We start from the raw sequence: 16475 nt of genomic DNA on the forward strand, positions 1-16475 counted from the left end.
ATGTTTCATTGTGTCTTACGACACAAGCTATCTTTCGATTTCTGTTTACGTGTACTCCCCGTGCTGATAAAATGGTTGGATGGACCGTGCGAATATAGCGAATGGCACGCAAAGTTCGAAGATTGCATCGAGATATTAAGGCAGAAGCAAAGAGGCGATGTCCGGTCCGAACAAGATAGAAACAATGATCGTAACAGACAACAATAAAAATCAAGAAGAAGGCGATACAACAGTCGAAACACAACTCTTCGAATTGATCATAACTGAATCAATTTCCATCACTACAGATTTCTTGCAGTTTTGTCCAAAGGGTAGCTTCACTTTCCTCCCCAAGTATCTTGTTTTTAACAATGACCGACTAGATTCATTAAATTTTTCAGCGTCAGAACTTGCCATCTGCAAAAACAGAACAATGTATTGCAGAAGTGAAATATGAAGTACTAGAGGATCATATAGCCAAAGGGGGAAAAAAAACAAACTAGAAGATCTCTTAGTAAAAAGCAGAATATGTATTGATAGTTGTAGCTTTGCTTTATTTTCCAGGATCTGTTACAAGATTTTGATGGACGATTCTCCTTCCAAGATCTCTTAGCCGGTCATGAATCCTGGATACCTCGTCATTTAAAACCTTTATCACGGACATGCTCTCGACAGCATCAGTCCCCCAGTTCTGGAGAAAATCTACAATCCTGCATGTGAATTGCATTATTCTTGTTCTCATTAAGGCATCATGGCTGATCTTCGACTGTCCTGCGACATCCTGTGAAGAACTTTGCTTAATTTGTCTAGTGTCTTTTCATATCTCCTTCCTCGATAAAGGAACGAACCTAATGCTTCAAGAGCCAAAGGAAGTCGTCCGGTTATGGAGACAACAGTCTCTTGAAAGGATGTGGTAGTCATCTAAAGGAGTGTCTCTCTTGAAGGCATGCCTGCTGAAAAGCCGCAGTCCATGATCGGAACTCATTTCCTCCATTTCATAATTTGGAATGACATATATCAATTCTTTATTATGCAAACCATTTTTATTCCTAGTTGTAATAATAACTCTAGAACTTGAACCACAAGGTACACTTGCTAACCAACTTCTCATACTTGTTCACTCTTTGCCCATGTCGTCAAGAACAATGAGGACTTCCTTTTTGCGGAGTGTTTCTTCAATCCTCTGCTCTTCATAATCAATGTCATCAATATTGTTTGCCCATAATAACTTTTTTTGCAACTCGACTATTCCTTCATCTCTCTTCAAGGAAACTGCTGCACATTCCAAAGTATGGCGACAGTTGATTGAAGACGACCTTGGCAAGAGTTGTTTTTCCTATGCCTCCTATTCCATGAGCTACAGCCGGCCAGAAACCACTTGCTTCGATATCCAATATCTTTCTCAAATCTGCCCCCTCCGTCATCCATTCCAACTAAATGTTCAGTCGCGGACTTATGTATCGTCTTCAGCTTATTCAAAACCACCCGGACGACCAGTTTGATAAGTCCTCCTTGGCTGTCGCAATTAATTGCAAAACATTTTCAGTGGGAAAAGATCATAATACATTCGTTCATGTTTCTGCTCACTTTATTTACTGCTCATTTTCCAAGTAAAAGACCAGGGAGAAAAGAATGGTAAAACAGCATAACGATGCAGACACAGCGAGAAGAGCTTACCCATCGTCCTTTATCAGGTTCCATCTCTTTATTTCATCGACCTCTTGAAGAGCCTTTCGACAAGCCTCGACCTCAACACTACTCCACTTCTGCTCTTGCTCCAACTTTCATATGGGCATCCCGGTAGAATGGAGTTTTAACCTTGACATCCTCGGGTTCCACATCGAAGAAGAAAACGGGAAGAATCTCTTTCTTCCCCCTCCGATTTAGAAAAGTAATTTATAAAGCAGATTACTTTAGATAAAGCGACTTTGGAAAAAATAAAGCATAAGAGACAAAGGAGAAGGAAGGCAGGACATCTTGTAAAGACAACAGTGCAGATGCTGCACACTAAGGTGGAAGTTGACGGTAGAACATGATTCTGTCAAAGATGAACCCTAAAGACAACAGGGTACATAAGACACCACGCTGAAAGAAAAAAGGGTCACAAAAGCAGAACACTTGTCTTGCATTATGTCCTAAAAGACTGTGGCTTACACTGTAGAATACTTTGAGATTAAAGGACCGTTGGAAAGGTAAGCGAGAGAGAGAGAGAGAGAGAGCGGAACATTTATAGTTCTTTTTCAAATGACAAAGTTGCTTGGACCACATGTCAATGTGGGCCGTATAAGAATAAAAAATGTTAGGAAGAGTCCCATATCGATTGCGAACACACATGCAATTTAGTTTATATTGCTAAGGGAGACGAAAGAGCTTGTCTCTTCGGAGACATCCGATAAAATTGGAACGATACAGAGAAGATTAGCATGGCCCCTGCGCAAGGATGACACGCACAAATCGAGAAATGGTCCAAATTTTTTTGTATTTTTTTCCATTTTTTTTTTTTTTTGCATCCTTGTAACATAAAATTTTAATACATTTACCTTTTTCTTGATCATTTCTAGTTAGAATTGAGAGAATCTTCAAATTCATACTAATACAAATCTTCAAAGTATCGTATCTTTATGATTGATCTCGTGTTTAATGTGTCGAAATTATTTTTATCTTATTATTTTCATACTTATTTTAATATTTTTCCAGACAAAACGAGATTGCTTTTGCTTTTTATCTTATTATCTTCTCAAACTAATTTTGCATTTGATTGTAGAATTATTACAAGTTCTTCAGCCTGGTACACCCAATTTGGACAGACGGGGCCCGAAACCCAAGGTGGAGCCATGGAGGCTTCTCTGTCTCTCCCGTTTCGCTCTGTCCAGCCGCGTCTCCACCAAGCTCCCGCCACGAGCTTCGTCACCTGCGGGCTTCGCAACAGTACGAGGAGGCCTCTGTGGAGGTCGGACGTGTTGTCGACGGAGGCCATACAAGCCGTCCAGTCCCTCAAGCTGGCCAAATCCACTCCTCGGTTGAGCCACGTCCTCAGCACGACCCTCGCTCGGCTCTTGAAATCCGACCTCTTGAACACCTTCGCCGAGCTCAAGAGACAGAACGAGGTCGATTTGGCCCTCAAGGTATCGCCTTTTTGGAGTTCGTGTGGTTCCTGGGTCTTCGTTTTCTTTGCTTTTCTTGTTGGTTTTCGAATTCTCTCTTTGTAACTTTGGTGTTTGATGTGAAAGATCTCTGCCCTTCTAGATAGGAATTGCAAGTTTAGAAGGCCATTTCTGGTGTCTATGTAAGTTGCATTCTTTGGTTGTGGCGGATGCTCTGACTGGTATGAGCAGACCTAGTGATCTGGCAATTGAGTGTTGCTCTGAAGTTTGGTGAATTCGTTTTTCACATTGGTTATCGGTGATTCAATCGGTACATTGAGCTAGTGACTGGCATGGGCGATTTGTGGAAAATGGGTCGATTGTTGATTGATGAGATTGGCTTACCTTGCAACAATGATTCTTGTAGGCTTTTATGGCCTTATAGATTTTATCCATGTTTAGGAGTTTCTGAGTTCGGGTTTGGGTACTCTTTCTAATCTTCTACACTAGGCATTCACAAAGAAAGGAGAATCTCTGTGCAGATTAATTTCAAATTAACAGATAACAATAGTTAACCTTTGGCAGAAATGCAGGTTTTGCATGTTTCGTCAAGGGAAACAACATTGAGCATAATCAAACTACTGTTCTCATTAGTATTTTGAGGAAAAAGAGAAACAAAGCAATACCCTTGCTGTATCAAACGGGTGGTGTGAATTCTGGATGCACTATCTCAATATTTCCTTTGTACTGTTCTCATTCTATCTAAAAGATTCCAGTTATAGGTCTTTGAGTACGTGTGCAAGGAGGAATGGTACCAAACTGATCTTGCATTGCGTTGCGAGATGATCCAACTATTGGGAAAGAACAAAATGGTCACTCTTGCCGAAGTTGTTTTCTCCGGACTTCTGAAAGAAGGGATTGAAGGCGACACAAGGGCGTATGCGGAGATGATTGGAGCATATCTAACAGCGGACATGATTGAAAAGGCAATGCAGACCTATGAGAAGATGAAAGCGGCTGGTCGTTCCCCAAATGAATTTACCCTGATGATCCTCATAAGAAATCTAGAGAAGGCCGGAGAAAGAGAACTGGTAGAGTTCGTGAAGAGAGATTGTGTTGAATATTTGGATTCTCCTAAAAAGTTCCTAGAAGAAGTTGAAAGAAAATATGTATGAATTCACTCTTCCATGCTCATTCCAGCATTATGTTCTATATATAAATGCTCATGTCTCTTGGATGTTATCTGGAGATGAATTTTCTTTAAGGCCAGTCATCATTGCTCAAAAATGATTGTTTGACGCAACGGGAACTAGAGCTTTATACTCTTGGCTTGTTCAAGTAGGAATAGTGGTCAGTGGTCCGATTTGTTCTTCGCTTTTTGAGAGTTATTTTGCTTCCACACATATTCTACATTTATACTAGAACATATTCCTTCTTTCCATTGATAGCTGCTTATAATAAATTTTTGGGATTTATGACCTAATTTTGTTGTTTGAGTGCCAATCTTCTATTCATTAATGATAACTTATGGAGGCCTGGAGAAGTATTGTGATGGCTTTAGTTTTTATTATCCTTTCGCCTTTCTTGATGCTTGAACTTGACTTTGTGATTTGCATCAATGTGAAACTTGGCATCTTGAAGATGTTCTTAACTTCTGTTCTTATTCTTTTCCAGCCGAAGAGGAGGTCAGTTGAACTTGTTTGAGGACTTACAGCTATGCAAGCATGAGCAGCTAGAAGTTCTCCTCCAGCAATGAGAAGACGCACCACTTTTGCCGACTTCTATCAAAATCATTGCACATGGTTTGCAGCAGGATCTTGAATTTTTTTGTTGAAATAGAGACACGGGTGATCACTCTCAAAATGTTAATAGGCATTCATACGTGGCTAGGTCTCTAATCCAGAGGAGCTTAGGCCAGATGAAGCAGATTCCGGATGTTTATAACAGGTGCTGATGGTGTCTTTTCTCATGTTGCAAAGTCACTGTTGCTTATGTTATATGGAACAGGTTTTTAAATTAATCAGAAAATGTAGATGTTCTATTTGTTTGTGGATGGACCTCATTTTTTATGGTCACAAGTTGCTTCCAGTTGAGTTCTTCCTTGATAGATCAGTCAGTAGACATTACTGTTGATAATCCCGAATATACCTTGAGTTGTCAACCTATTATCAGGAATTTTATTGTCCTTTAAGGATGCCTCAATGCATTTGATCCTCTGTATTGGATTGTTTGGTGATGATATTACCTTGTTCTCCTTTCTTCTCGCGTGCTGGGCTATCTATAAGTGCAAGGAAAGGCAGGAAAATTGCATGTTCTGTTGAATTTAGGTTGTGGCAAAAGTAATTCTTTTAGCATATGTTTGAATATGTTTTCTTCAAAAGGTCGTTCTTTTTTCCCGGATGAGACGTAATGGATGATGTGGAACATGGTGTTTCTGCTAGTGATGTGCCAAAAGATAGATAGTTTCCATGGCCCAGTTGCTGGCTATGTAGGTAGTTACTACCTCAGTCGGGTATTTAGATAAAAAAAAAAATTGCTACAGATGTATTGATAGTTACTTTTGCATGGTAATAATGCGAGGACGAATATTATCGTTACTTCAACTTATTACTAATAGGTCATGCTCTATGTAAAATTACTAGTCATATCGAGAAATGAATTTTGATATCGACTGTTCTTGGCACATTAGCTAATTACTATTTAAGGAAACTTTATGGTTTGAATGTAACAACTATCCCGAGCCATGTGTAATCACTGTTTTCAAAAGTGAATTTTTGCACATTTAGTATGCTTAACTAGAGCAAAGAAGATACTCATTAACAGGACCTTAAGGAATTACTTTGCATACAACAAATGCGAGAAAGGAATCAAGAACCCTCTTTATATCACAGTGAAATAACATCAACTCAATAAAAAAAGCGGGGCGGGCAAACAAATTTATCTGCACATATGCATTCCTTTCTTGTAGCTCCCATGAACAGTATATCTACAAGTCTACAAATATAGGAACAGTATGACCAATACAGAACAAGAACATCGAAAATCTTGACAGAGAAGCTAGCAAAAAGTACTACTTCCTAAGATAATTAAACACTGCAAGGATTTGGAGAGGGGAAAAAGCACATGAAATAGGAGAAAAAGTCGAGGGAAAAAAAAAAATCAACATCCCTTCGAAGAGCATGAATGCAATTGCACTCCCTTCAGCTAGCCAAGTGACTGGGTGAGCTATTGAACATGCTATGCCACATGAATGCTCTAGAAAGCACCATCTCCAACTCTAAGTGAGTCCAGTTTTCCGTAGGAAGGTGTTGTAGAAACATCACCATTTCTTGGAATTCAAGCTTCTGAAGTTTATCCGACCACTGAACACAGCACAAGGAACAGAAAAAATAGTGACCATTCCAAGGGTAATGACTTCAACAACAAAAGATATCTGCAGAGATCAACCGATACACAAGTTTGAAAGCCATAAAGTATGAACTTTTCCAGTTTCACTTTACTTGTGTTTGATGGAAAATATCGGTAATTAAAAAGTTTATAGCACTGTTAAAAGATAGGAAAACAGGAGTTGTACATCATGCAGTAACTGCATGAAGAATTTGAACATGTACATCACTCAACAAATAGAAAAGCTTCAAAAGATCTAATTAAATTCCTAGACAGCTTTGCTCATAGAACATGAGCAACCACCACGAACATCAATTCCAAAATGATCGGGATGTTGGTTGATTCAAATGCAAATTGAGCAATTCATAAAGGAAGATCCACCTTAACAGGCTAAGCACTATCTAGAAGTGCATAAATCCTGCAAGTAATCAAGTTCTGGTGATATAGCCTGATTAGACCTGAAAGACATCTCTACATCATTACCCTTGACATATATTAATCCTACGAGTCATCCAGTTATCCATCCTCTGAATCGGCTGTACGAGGGAATGAGATAACAAATGGAGAACTCAAATCAGTTTCCAATCTAAAGCTGATGGGAGTGAGATCACCCTCAGAAAGGTTTCTGCAGTCTATTAAAAATGCTCTTGGTTCTCACATCATGTTGGACAATGTTCATGTGAGAAGGCTTGAAATAGATATTGTGGCAAGTCACAATGGAATGGGCTGGAGCAATTGTCAAAACTTAAATACCTAACAGATCAACATGTTACTGAGAAGCAACATCTTTCAGGTTCTGTTCTGTTCTGAGATACCATATGACAGGTGGTGTCCTTCATGTAAAGGCAAATTCGTAAACATACTAGCAAGTTAACCAAATACTAGCTAGTTACAGACCAAAAAGCTTATGTTCACGGGCCATAGATGTATAAAGGAATCGAATTTATAATTGCTTTCCTCAAAACAATGCGAACATGTAGAAAAGTTAATTGCTTTGTACTGTAAAGTAGTGGAGTGGTAGTCTCTCGTACCGTCAACAAAAAACTAGCAAATATATAAACGAGGAAGTCTGGCAATGCATCTCCTTCTGCGAGATATGTGTCCCACAAGCGATTGACGAGTTGGAAAGGGATCTAATAAGAGGAATTCGGTCATAAGCTTCATGCTTGAATTATTGAATCCATAGCAGTAAAATAGAGAAGTCACAATCTATACATGCATCTTTAATTCAAGAGCTAAAAGAAGTGAAGACCTAAAAGAAGCTCAAGTAACAACAGACCTCACGTATTAAGAGACAATTAAACCAGCGGAAAGCGAATTGCAGAAATTCAAGGCCTTGCTCCTCCATGTGTCTTGACACAGGTTCTGGTTCAATTTAACGAAAGAGAAGTTTAAATTACAGAAAATAATTCCAAAATTGCAATGAAAACTAACACCGGTATGACTGACGAGCATCAATAAAAAAGTGACGTAATTCAAAACTAGCAAAGTTGTTAAATGCACCACTATTTTTTATGCAAAAAAGTATGCTAATTACCATGCACATCCAGAAATCCAGCCCAGTCAATATGAGCATATTGAACTGAAATAAAATTTCAGAAGGCACTTCATGCTGTCTCATTAGATATGAAATAAAGTACGCAGCAATTTATACATGTCATAAGTACAGAAAAATGAAAATGGCGTCATATATCTTGATTTGAAATGTCACATGTGGTGGTCAAAGTCACAGGTGCTTAGGAAGCTGAGACATTCTTGTTTTAAAAAAATGCATGTTTCGTAAAGGACAACTTTGTCGTTAGAGTTTACATTGTGTACACGAAGTGAAACCAATGTATTCTCAGAGGGGAATTGTCGCGTGTCTTCAGTTTGTCTGCCACAAAATTTACCGATACACAGCACTCTAATCCACATACACGTAGTCCTGTGTAAAGCTTCCAAACATCATTTTTATAAAGATTAAGACAGATGTCAGGGCACCACTCAGAACACTCCCAGCAGATTACATCACAGCACAAGTAAACCGCACCAGATAAACCACACAAGATGCACCATTCTTTTCTAATAAATGACAATCGGTAAAGTCGCAGTACTGATATTTTGAGTACCCATCCATTATCAACTCATAAAATTCGTGACTAAAGCTTACCATCAATGCGCCTGACCAATTCCTTCAGCTTAAAGACAAGTCGTTGGATTCCCGGTTGAGCAAATGTATAATGGTCTTGCATACCATCTAACAACTTTGTCAGACACCAATAGCAGTCTGCCTCTAAGCAAGAGATCTTCTCAGGAGATAAATCGGATAGTGACCAATTATCCACACTTCCTTCTAAGTATTCTGACAAAAAGACGACTAGAAATGGCGTGACTAGATCATTTATTCCTTGAACATACCCACTAGCTGGATGACGGATAGCCCTGGATTAAATAGCTAAGCATTAAAAGAAAAGATCAACAAACACATAGCGGAATCCATCTAGACTCTTCAGATACTAGAGCATTACAAACTATACAAATGAATCGGCACAGACATAGCTTGCAGTAATTAGAAACTCAAAAGAGGATAGAAATTTTATAAATTTAGTAATCAACCAGTGGAATCCCTACAGAGAGATTAAGTAGAGCAGGAGAAGGCATCGTGTAGTGTTCCTTCCAAAAATGTCATAACATCTACATGTCCTTAGGTAAGACATTGAGCAAAAAAAGTGATTGGACCTCAGTTGAGCAGCTTCAACAGTTTAACTTGGTCCTAACAGACGTTTAACAAACTGCACAACTACCACATGGTTCAATGGTACTTCCTAGAAACCATGTTTAAATCCCACCTCATAAAAACTATCATTTAAACCCCACCACAAAATCTCCTTGATGAACCAAAGAGCTCTCAGCTTTTTTTTTTTTTTTTACACTTCGTATGGCCACAGTTTCGTTTAGCCCAGGGAAGGGAAAGGTTTACACTATAGGAAAATGTCTAATGAAGATCATTTTACTTTGTGACTATTTCTGAAATGATTGTTTTTGTTCTATTATAGATTCTCACAAGACCGTATGAGACAATGCATGACACCATCAATTCAGGTCAGTATCAGACAGCTTCGCCTGTGACAAGAAAATATTACAGACTTCTTCCATTCAATACTTTTAACTGTAAAATTAAACACTTTATAGTGGCAGCACATGAAGGTATGACAACATAATTGAATAGAAAATACTGCAACCATATTAAGAAGACCAAAAAAATAGCATCCCTTACTGGCCTAGCAACGAATCTTTTGGTTAATCAATAAAAGAAAAAGTTCCCAGCAAGAAAAAGCAGCAGAGCTCGCATCTAGGAGGCCCTTTTATCAATATTAAAGAAGGAAGAATAGCGACATAACCTAAACCTTTCTAACAAAAAATAAATAAATAAAAAATCACGCCGTTTGTCCTAAACCTTTTGTCTTCAGTGTAGTATGAAAAATGGGAAGAGTAGTAGTCACTATAACCAACATAAACACTGCCTTTCCTATCTAAGAAGTCAAAAGACCATTCAGTTGTGGATACTAGACTCCAGAAATCTAGCCTCCTGTTTGAAGCAAAAGATAGCCTCTGCCATGCCAGCAAAATAGAGGAACACAATGAGCATGAGGATAACACGTTAGAATCACCAATGATGTCATTGTTGCGCATTCTAATCTCTCTCCACCTATTGGATTAAGCTTTTGAGTTACACATTCAATCAAAAACATTGCAAATGGTAGCTTCAGACTACTCTAAGTTCCAATTCACACTCATCTGTGCTTTAGGTAAGCAAGGTTTCAGTTCTCACAAATTGTGATTAAAGCATTGAGCGGCAAGTACAAAGAAGATAATCTGACCATGTATACAGGATGCGCTCCATGGACTTCTGTACTTGGGCTTGCTGAAAGAAAGAAACATCAGGTACAGTTCTTGGACAATCCACAGCAATCTAATCAAAGTATACAAAAGTTGTGAGAAGCAGAATACAGGACTTTGAAAATTAGTTCAATCATAGACATGGTCAGATATAACAAAAAATACCTGGCGAAGCATATTGATCTCTTCTTCTGTGCGTTCAGTATCCGGAATGTCATAGAACTGAGCAACACAGTCAAGATACTCGAGGCGTTTCCTTCTCAGAACTCCCTCCCTTCTATCTGAATTAGGTGGTGCATATCCCTGTGGTCAGTCCATATTTAATTTTCATGCTATGAATAAACTTAGTCAAACCAAATCATATTGATGAATTCCAAGCCAGTGAACTGCTAAACCAGATTTATAGATCTTTATGCATGGTCTACAATATGAACCAACATGGAGAGAGCATTTGGTTAAAACTTGTTGCTATCCATCCTCATTCTCTAGGCCTTTATGCATGTTCCAGCACTTGGTCTGCATTTAGATAAACAGAAACGGCGTCCAGTTCATTCTTCTTTTCTTTGAAAGATTTTAAAGGAAATGATTCAAAGGGCTTTTGGAAATTTTGAAACTCCTATGATGGTTTTAAAGGAGAAATGGTTGTCAAGTCTTTTTTGTTGTTTTCAGTTAGCACCCTTTCTTGTACCCGAAACTTCTCTGAACTTTCAAGATCTAATTGTAATTAATTCTGTACAGCATATGTAACCCCTTAGGCAACCATTAATGAATTCCTGAGTTATCAAAAAAGAATATAACAATGTTGCTATTTTTCCTCAGCCTGTACACCGACACATCTACAATAGTATTGGGCAAACTAAAATCTCATGGTTCATCCCCATTGGTATTAACCTACTAGTATTGTTTAGCTAAATTCGAATGTGAGCTTCAATTGTACTGGCATGAGAGATAGGGAGATGGACTATCAAAAGAATCCTAACTCATGAAGATTGTATTAGCCAGGTTCCTTTTCTTATTTGGGCAAGAAAAGGAAGAGAAGAAGGGTTTCAGTGGTTCTGTGCCTCCACCAAACTAACATCACATGGTAATAGTACTGTTGAACGAGGCGCCCCCAAAATCTAACTCTTACAAGAAACCCAATAAGCCTGCAGAAGGAATAGTTGTTACGATAACATGCCAGGCAGGTGGGACAATCACATTATGAGCAGTTGATGGTCAAAATCAATTCCACATAAATCGCACTCAAAAGCTTCAGTTTGAGAAAGTAAAAAGAGTGTATGGCAAAAACGTAAGACTCAGGGGACAAAATATATGTGCATCTAGTGAACCGCATTGTACCACCAGATGCTCCTCTCTATTTGGACCACGAGCTGAATAATATAAAGGTATCATACCTTATATAGCACTAAGCACACTTGGAATGGTTATAAGTACACCTATATAGCTAAGGAATCAAAATCTAATGTGGCAGCCACCAACAGAAGCCTTAATCGGAAAAGTTGCATGTTCCAGGAAGAAATTCTTTCAACAACTGGATGCAGCTCCTTCTTATTTTTTCAACTTTGTACGTCAACAAAAGAGATATGACTAACTTCTGAAGGACCAGTTGGGATATAATTGTGCTAACTCTACTTCCCAAAGTAACAGCTTTAGCTTACCAAGAGGAGTTTCCAAACTGTTGGGCGCATATACGGTGGTATTCCACTCCATGCCAACTCTCGCAACCTTTCTACATAATGTCATCATCACAGAAATAAGATTAAAGGACCAAGTTTAATCATAAAGAGCCTCTGCTCCACTCAGTATGCAATAACAAAAGGACCTCTATCCATAAAAAGATAAAGAAAAAAAAAAACACACAAAGCTCTATCGAACTAATGCTTAAAATCTTTCATGAACCCTGCATAAGTGAGAACAAGCCCTATCACTTTACCCTTGTTTCTGCATAAAATTACTAGTACTACGAATTCAGCAAAAAGAAACTGAATACAAGACAAAGCCTAGGAAAATAGATTGCAAATTTAGTGTAAGACCAAGGAATCCCCCTAAAAGGTTAATAATTGGACATGGGTGCACTGATGACTATAATATCAGGAAACCAGAGAGCATGAGTATATTCAGCCTTTAACCTAAGAATTTTGGACTAAACAAAAGAAATGTGAGTGACTTAAAATCAAAAAAAGAATTACCACAAAGTTAGTTCAGTAGTATAACACATAATTACTCACCTGTAATTTAATAACAAGAAAAGCCCATTTAATCATTTACAAGATCAAGACCACATGTTGGTCTAAAGGTTACTAGAAGAAAGAGAAGGGTGCACAAAGTTGAAGCGCCATCCATATATACAGAACCATCTCTTCTCTGCAACCCAGTTCAAACATCTTAACAAGCAACATTAACCACATCCAACCAATCCGAGCAAGAATAACTGCTAATGTGTGTTCATTCCCCAGTCCATCATTAACAACTAAAAGTGGGGGAAAAAGAGAACAAAAATTCACTCCCCACTATTGTGCTTTCATCAGGATGCAAAAGTTATACAAGGAAATCTTCATCATACCTAATATGACTGTTGTTCCTGAGAGCTCCTTCGTGAATTTCATGACCCTTGCTGAATCTGTAGCTCTTGCACCAATGGTGGACTTCTGCACTTCTTTGGGAGTACTATGAACATCTGATGTTGAGGATTTAGACATGTTGAGATTCTCATGTGCACTTGGCTTAGAAGGACCTTTGTCGTCTTCCTAGATTAGAAGCAAAATCTCTCACTAGATCCCAATTATTAAAATTTCATAAAATCAACCAAAGTAGCAATGACAGAAGACCAACTAACATCATCTGTACTACCTCCATTGACTTGTCCATGTGATCACTTGGGCCAGTATCATTTTCAGAGAGACTTCTTTCATACTTAGGAGAGCGGTCTTGCCAGCTTGAATCGTCCAACGGGTCTGATCTCCTGGTCAGTGTCACTTTTCCAGGTATACTGCGACCTTTCAGCATCCTAAAAATAGCATCAGAGATGTTAAAGTTCACGTAGTGACTAAGGCAAAGCAGTCATATAGGTAGAACCCTACCACAGAAAAAGTCATGGACAGGGTATGCAGCCGCTCTTAGAGACAAAATTAACAGAAGTGGAGAGCAAATAGCAACAGAAGGTGGATAAAGGAAATACCACACAGACATATGCCAAATAAGTAAGATAGAACCACCCGGCATCACATTTCTATAGGCCGGGACTCCTTGAAATTGCAACAGGCTCCCAAGGAGAGGTAGGCAAAGACAAACCGAATGCAGATATTGTCCATAGGCATGCAGAAGCACACATGCTTGCTCGTGCACAGTGCACACAGACACAGTAACTGATAGAACGAGAAAGAGGGTGAGAACAGGCAATTGGATGAGTCAAGTACCGAGGTCAGATGTTTCAAGCCGAAATTTTCGTTAAGTGGAAAATTATTTTTCTCATGTACACTTCTTGACAACAGCAGATGTCACACTGGAAGGCGAGCATAGCCGGCAATGTCATAAATGCCCAAACCAAATGGAGTGCACAGAATCAAGAACCTATTATCAATTCACAAATTTTAATCACCACATCCTCCATTACTGAGGCAAGTGAGGGTCAAAAGAAAGATCAACAGAAGCTCAAGTCCCATATCCAGCATCAAGCAATAGCAGACCACGCAGCTTGTCTTGTTCAAGTCTTTCACGCGAACTGAAGTCTAGAACCTGGTTCCACATCTCACTGAGGCAGAACAAAAGACTTTCCGATCCATTCCTTACTCTGAAAGTCAGCTACTGAAGCTCCTACTTTCATTTACTTCAATGTCAAGGCACTGATATCAATCAGATCCGCCACAACTTTCGAAGGAGCGCGACGAAAATCAGCAAGACGCACTTCGATTCCGCGATCATAAAGCAATCAGAACCAACAGCGCACAACCAGATCACGGCGATTAGCAGCTTTAATTCCAGAGATCTGGAGCTCTACTGTGAAACGGAAGCCGAACACGCGAGAATCGAAATTGCTCGAGCTACAACACAAGCAGCTCGCCCATCCGTGATCGGAGAGCCACTGATTGCAAGATGCGGGATTGCGATGACGGAGGAGGGGGAGGAGGAGAAGAGCACGTACCCTTGGACGCTGCGGAGAGTCTGGTTGAATCTGGAATCGGGGCTCTCGGCCTTGTCTTCCCGGAGGTGGTGGTTGCTGTTGGTGCTGTTGCTCCTCATGTTTGCTCTGTTTTCCTCTTCCGAGAAGACGACCCTTCTCTCTGCTAATCTTCTGCTCTCTCCTCTCTCATTTTCCTCGCCTTCTCTCTCACTTTCTCACACACACATTTTCTGCATAAAAAATAATTAAAAACCAAAACGAGGTGAACTTTCAAGCAGGAGAAAGGGAGGAAATATATTTGTGCTCTTGAAATTGGATAACTTGGGCAAAACTTAATTTGTAAGTTAATAAGGTCTCGGGTTCAATTCTCCAACCTATTTTAGATGTCGAAAAATTTCGATTAGTCGGAGAAGGACAATCAGGAATTAAGGATGTGTTTAGTTAAGTTTCTTCCAAGGAGATTTGGGAGAATATAAATAGCGTTGAGTAAAAGAATACTTTGAAAAGCAAATTTGGCCTAACTAGTATTTTGCAAGAAAAATCTATAAATGAGCTTTCTTACGATATTTCTTTTTTAAATAAAATATAATTAAATATACAAAAAAAAAAATCAAACCTAGGGCAATGGCCGGCGTCCGCGGCAAGCCAGATCCGGCGACGACGGCGGTCAAGCCACCCCTAACGGTCGTTGCCCGTTGTTGGGGGTCGCACAACCCATGGCGGCCTCGGCCGCATATGGCTCGCCGATCGCCTAGGGTTTGATTTTCTTTCTTATTTTATTTTTAATAAAAAATAACGGATGAAATCGAAATTTGAAAGAAAAGACATTTTTGGAACAAAAAATTCAGCCTCAGCATTTGGTCAAATGCTAAAAGCTTAATGTTGGTCCTTACTAGCATTGAGCTTTCAACATTTTCAATGTTAACTTTCATCTCAAAGCCCATTAAGAATGGTTGTCAAATGCCCTCCATTTTCTCCAAATGGCTTTGGAAAAGCTGAACCAAACCCATCCTAAAGCTACTTGGGAAAAAATTTAGGTGTTGGGCAATTTTCTTTTTGGCCACTTTGCCAGCATTGGCAAAGCTAAAAAACTAAAGCAAGTCCTCAAGCTGGTTTCAAGCTAAATGAACTCCTTTTTTTCTTCCTAAATTGCCCCCACTTTTTATTTCATATGCCGATTTTGCCCTAGCACTATTCATCATCTCCCTTGTAGATATGGGAGTTCACGAAGGTGGAGGACATGGACAAACGCCAACAAGGGGTAGCGTGACACCGACGTTGCATTGCTGAGGTCGCACCACCTCGGCTACGTGTTGTCTAACTCGTGTGACATTGAAGTCCAAATGTACTGCCCAGCTTGCTTAACACCGAAGTCTAGTGAAGCATGCCTGGGGTTGGCCGACCTTAATGTCAGCTTGCCGGAGGTTGTGCGACGTTGGCATTGTCTCACCTAAGGTTTGGTCGACACTCGAAGGCCAAATTGAGGAGAGATTGTGGTTGGTCTCGAGGCTCCAAATCTAAGGGCGACGAGCTTCGCTCAGCTTCGAACAACGAGATTTGCTCCAACGAGGATTGTTGGCCGAAGCTCGCCTAGACAATGGTCGCCGGCGATGCTTGCCTGTGTTCGTCTCCGGCAAAGCTTGCCCACTCCTTGTCTTCTCTACCAATGCTCAATCATGTTTGCCTCTGTTTTTCTTTTTTTTATTTCAAAGTTGCTTTGCAAAATAAACACAAAAATAAGTTATCCAGACATTACAGCTCTCACCAAATACACCCTCAGTCAAAGGTTCTTGGGAAAATGCGAAGTTTATTCCTCAGAAACCGAACCTAATGTAGCCTAAGTGTATTGTCATTATTAGGTCCTCGCTCGGCCCCAATGAGACTACGATGATGGCTCGCCTAATTGGTAGCTGGTGTTTTGTTGGCATCTTAAACCAAACCCTTTAAATTGCGAAAAAAAAAAGGACGGCCGAGTAAAAAATTAGGTAATGTTTAAAATTTTCTAGATATTTTTTCATAATTTAGAT

The 16475-nt window shown here is 39.5% G+C and overlaps 2 protein-coding genes, 1 long non-coding RNA gene and 1 other non-coding gene across 5 annotated transcripts; 2 read left to right on the forward strand and 2 right to left on the reverse strand.

Moving 5' to 3' along the window:
- Positions 1-178: 178 nt before the first annotated feature.
- LOC125316760 lies at positions 179-1235 on the reverse strand. Its single transcript, XR_007199844.1, has 2 exons — positions 554-1235; positions 179-396 (listed from the first exon to the last, which is right to left on the reverse strand). It is a non-coding gene; the product is annotated as an uncharacterized LOC125316760 (long non-coding RNA).
- Positions 1236-2352: 1117 nt separating this feature from the next.
- LOC115739327 lies at positions 2353-2455 on the forward strand. Its single transcript, XR_004015218.1, has one exon. It is a non-coding gene; the product is annotated as a U6 spliceosomal RNA (small nuclear RNA).
- Positions 2456-2763: 308 nt separating this feature from the next.
- Positions 2764-5155, forward strand: LOC115739184 (pentatricopeptide repeat-containing protein At1g62350-like). The gene is made up of 3 exons (XM_030672184.2): positions 2764-3104; positions 3845-4231; positions 4737-5155. The coding sequence occupies exons 1-3, from the start codon at positions 2814-2816 to the stop codon at positions 4764-4766; spliced, it is 708 nt and encodes a 235-aa protein (XP_030528044.2). The 5' UTR covers positions 2764-2813; the 3' UTR covers positions 4767-5155.
- An 833-nt stretch (positions 5156-5988) lies between these two features.
- On the reverse strand, positions 5989-14723 carry LOC115739177 (GTPase-activating protein GYP1). Of its 2 annotated transcripts, XM_030672171.2 has the most exons (10): positions 14470-14720; positions 13179-13335; positions 12892-13075; positions 11987-12057; positions 10494-10631; positions 10310-10401; positions 8599-8870; positions 7729-7814; positions 7481-7582; positions 5989-6424 (listed from the first exon to the last, which is right to left on the reverse strand). In XM_030672171.2, the coding sequence occupies exons 1-10, from the start codon at positions 14565-14567 to the stop codon at positions 6263-6265; spliced, it is 1362 nt and encodes a 453-aa protein (XP_030528031.1). In that variant the 5' UTR covers positions 14568-14720; the 3' UTR covers positions 5989-6262. The 2 variants fall into 2 exon arrangements, with proteins under 2 accessions (XP_030528031.1, XP_030528032.1); XM_030672172.2 differs by lacking the exon at positions 7481-7582 and having other exon boundaries at positions 14470-14723.
- Positions 14724-16475: the final 1752 nt, after the last annotated feature.

The sequence above is a fragment of the Rhodamnia argentea genome, chromosome 10 (assembly GCF_020921035.1).
Source record: "Rhodamnia argentea isolate NSW1041297 chromosome 10, ASM2092103v1, whole genome shotgun sequence".
NCBI lineage: Eukaryota > Viridiplantae > Streptophyta > Magnoliopsida > Myrtales > Myrtaceae > Rhodamnia > Rhodamnia argentea.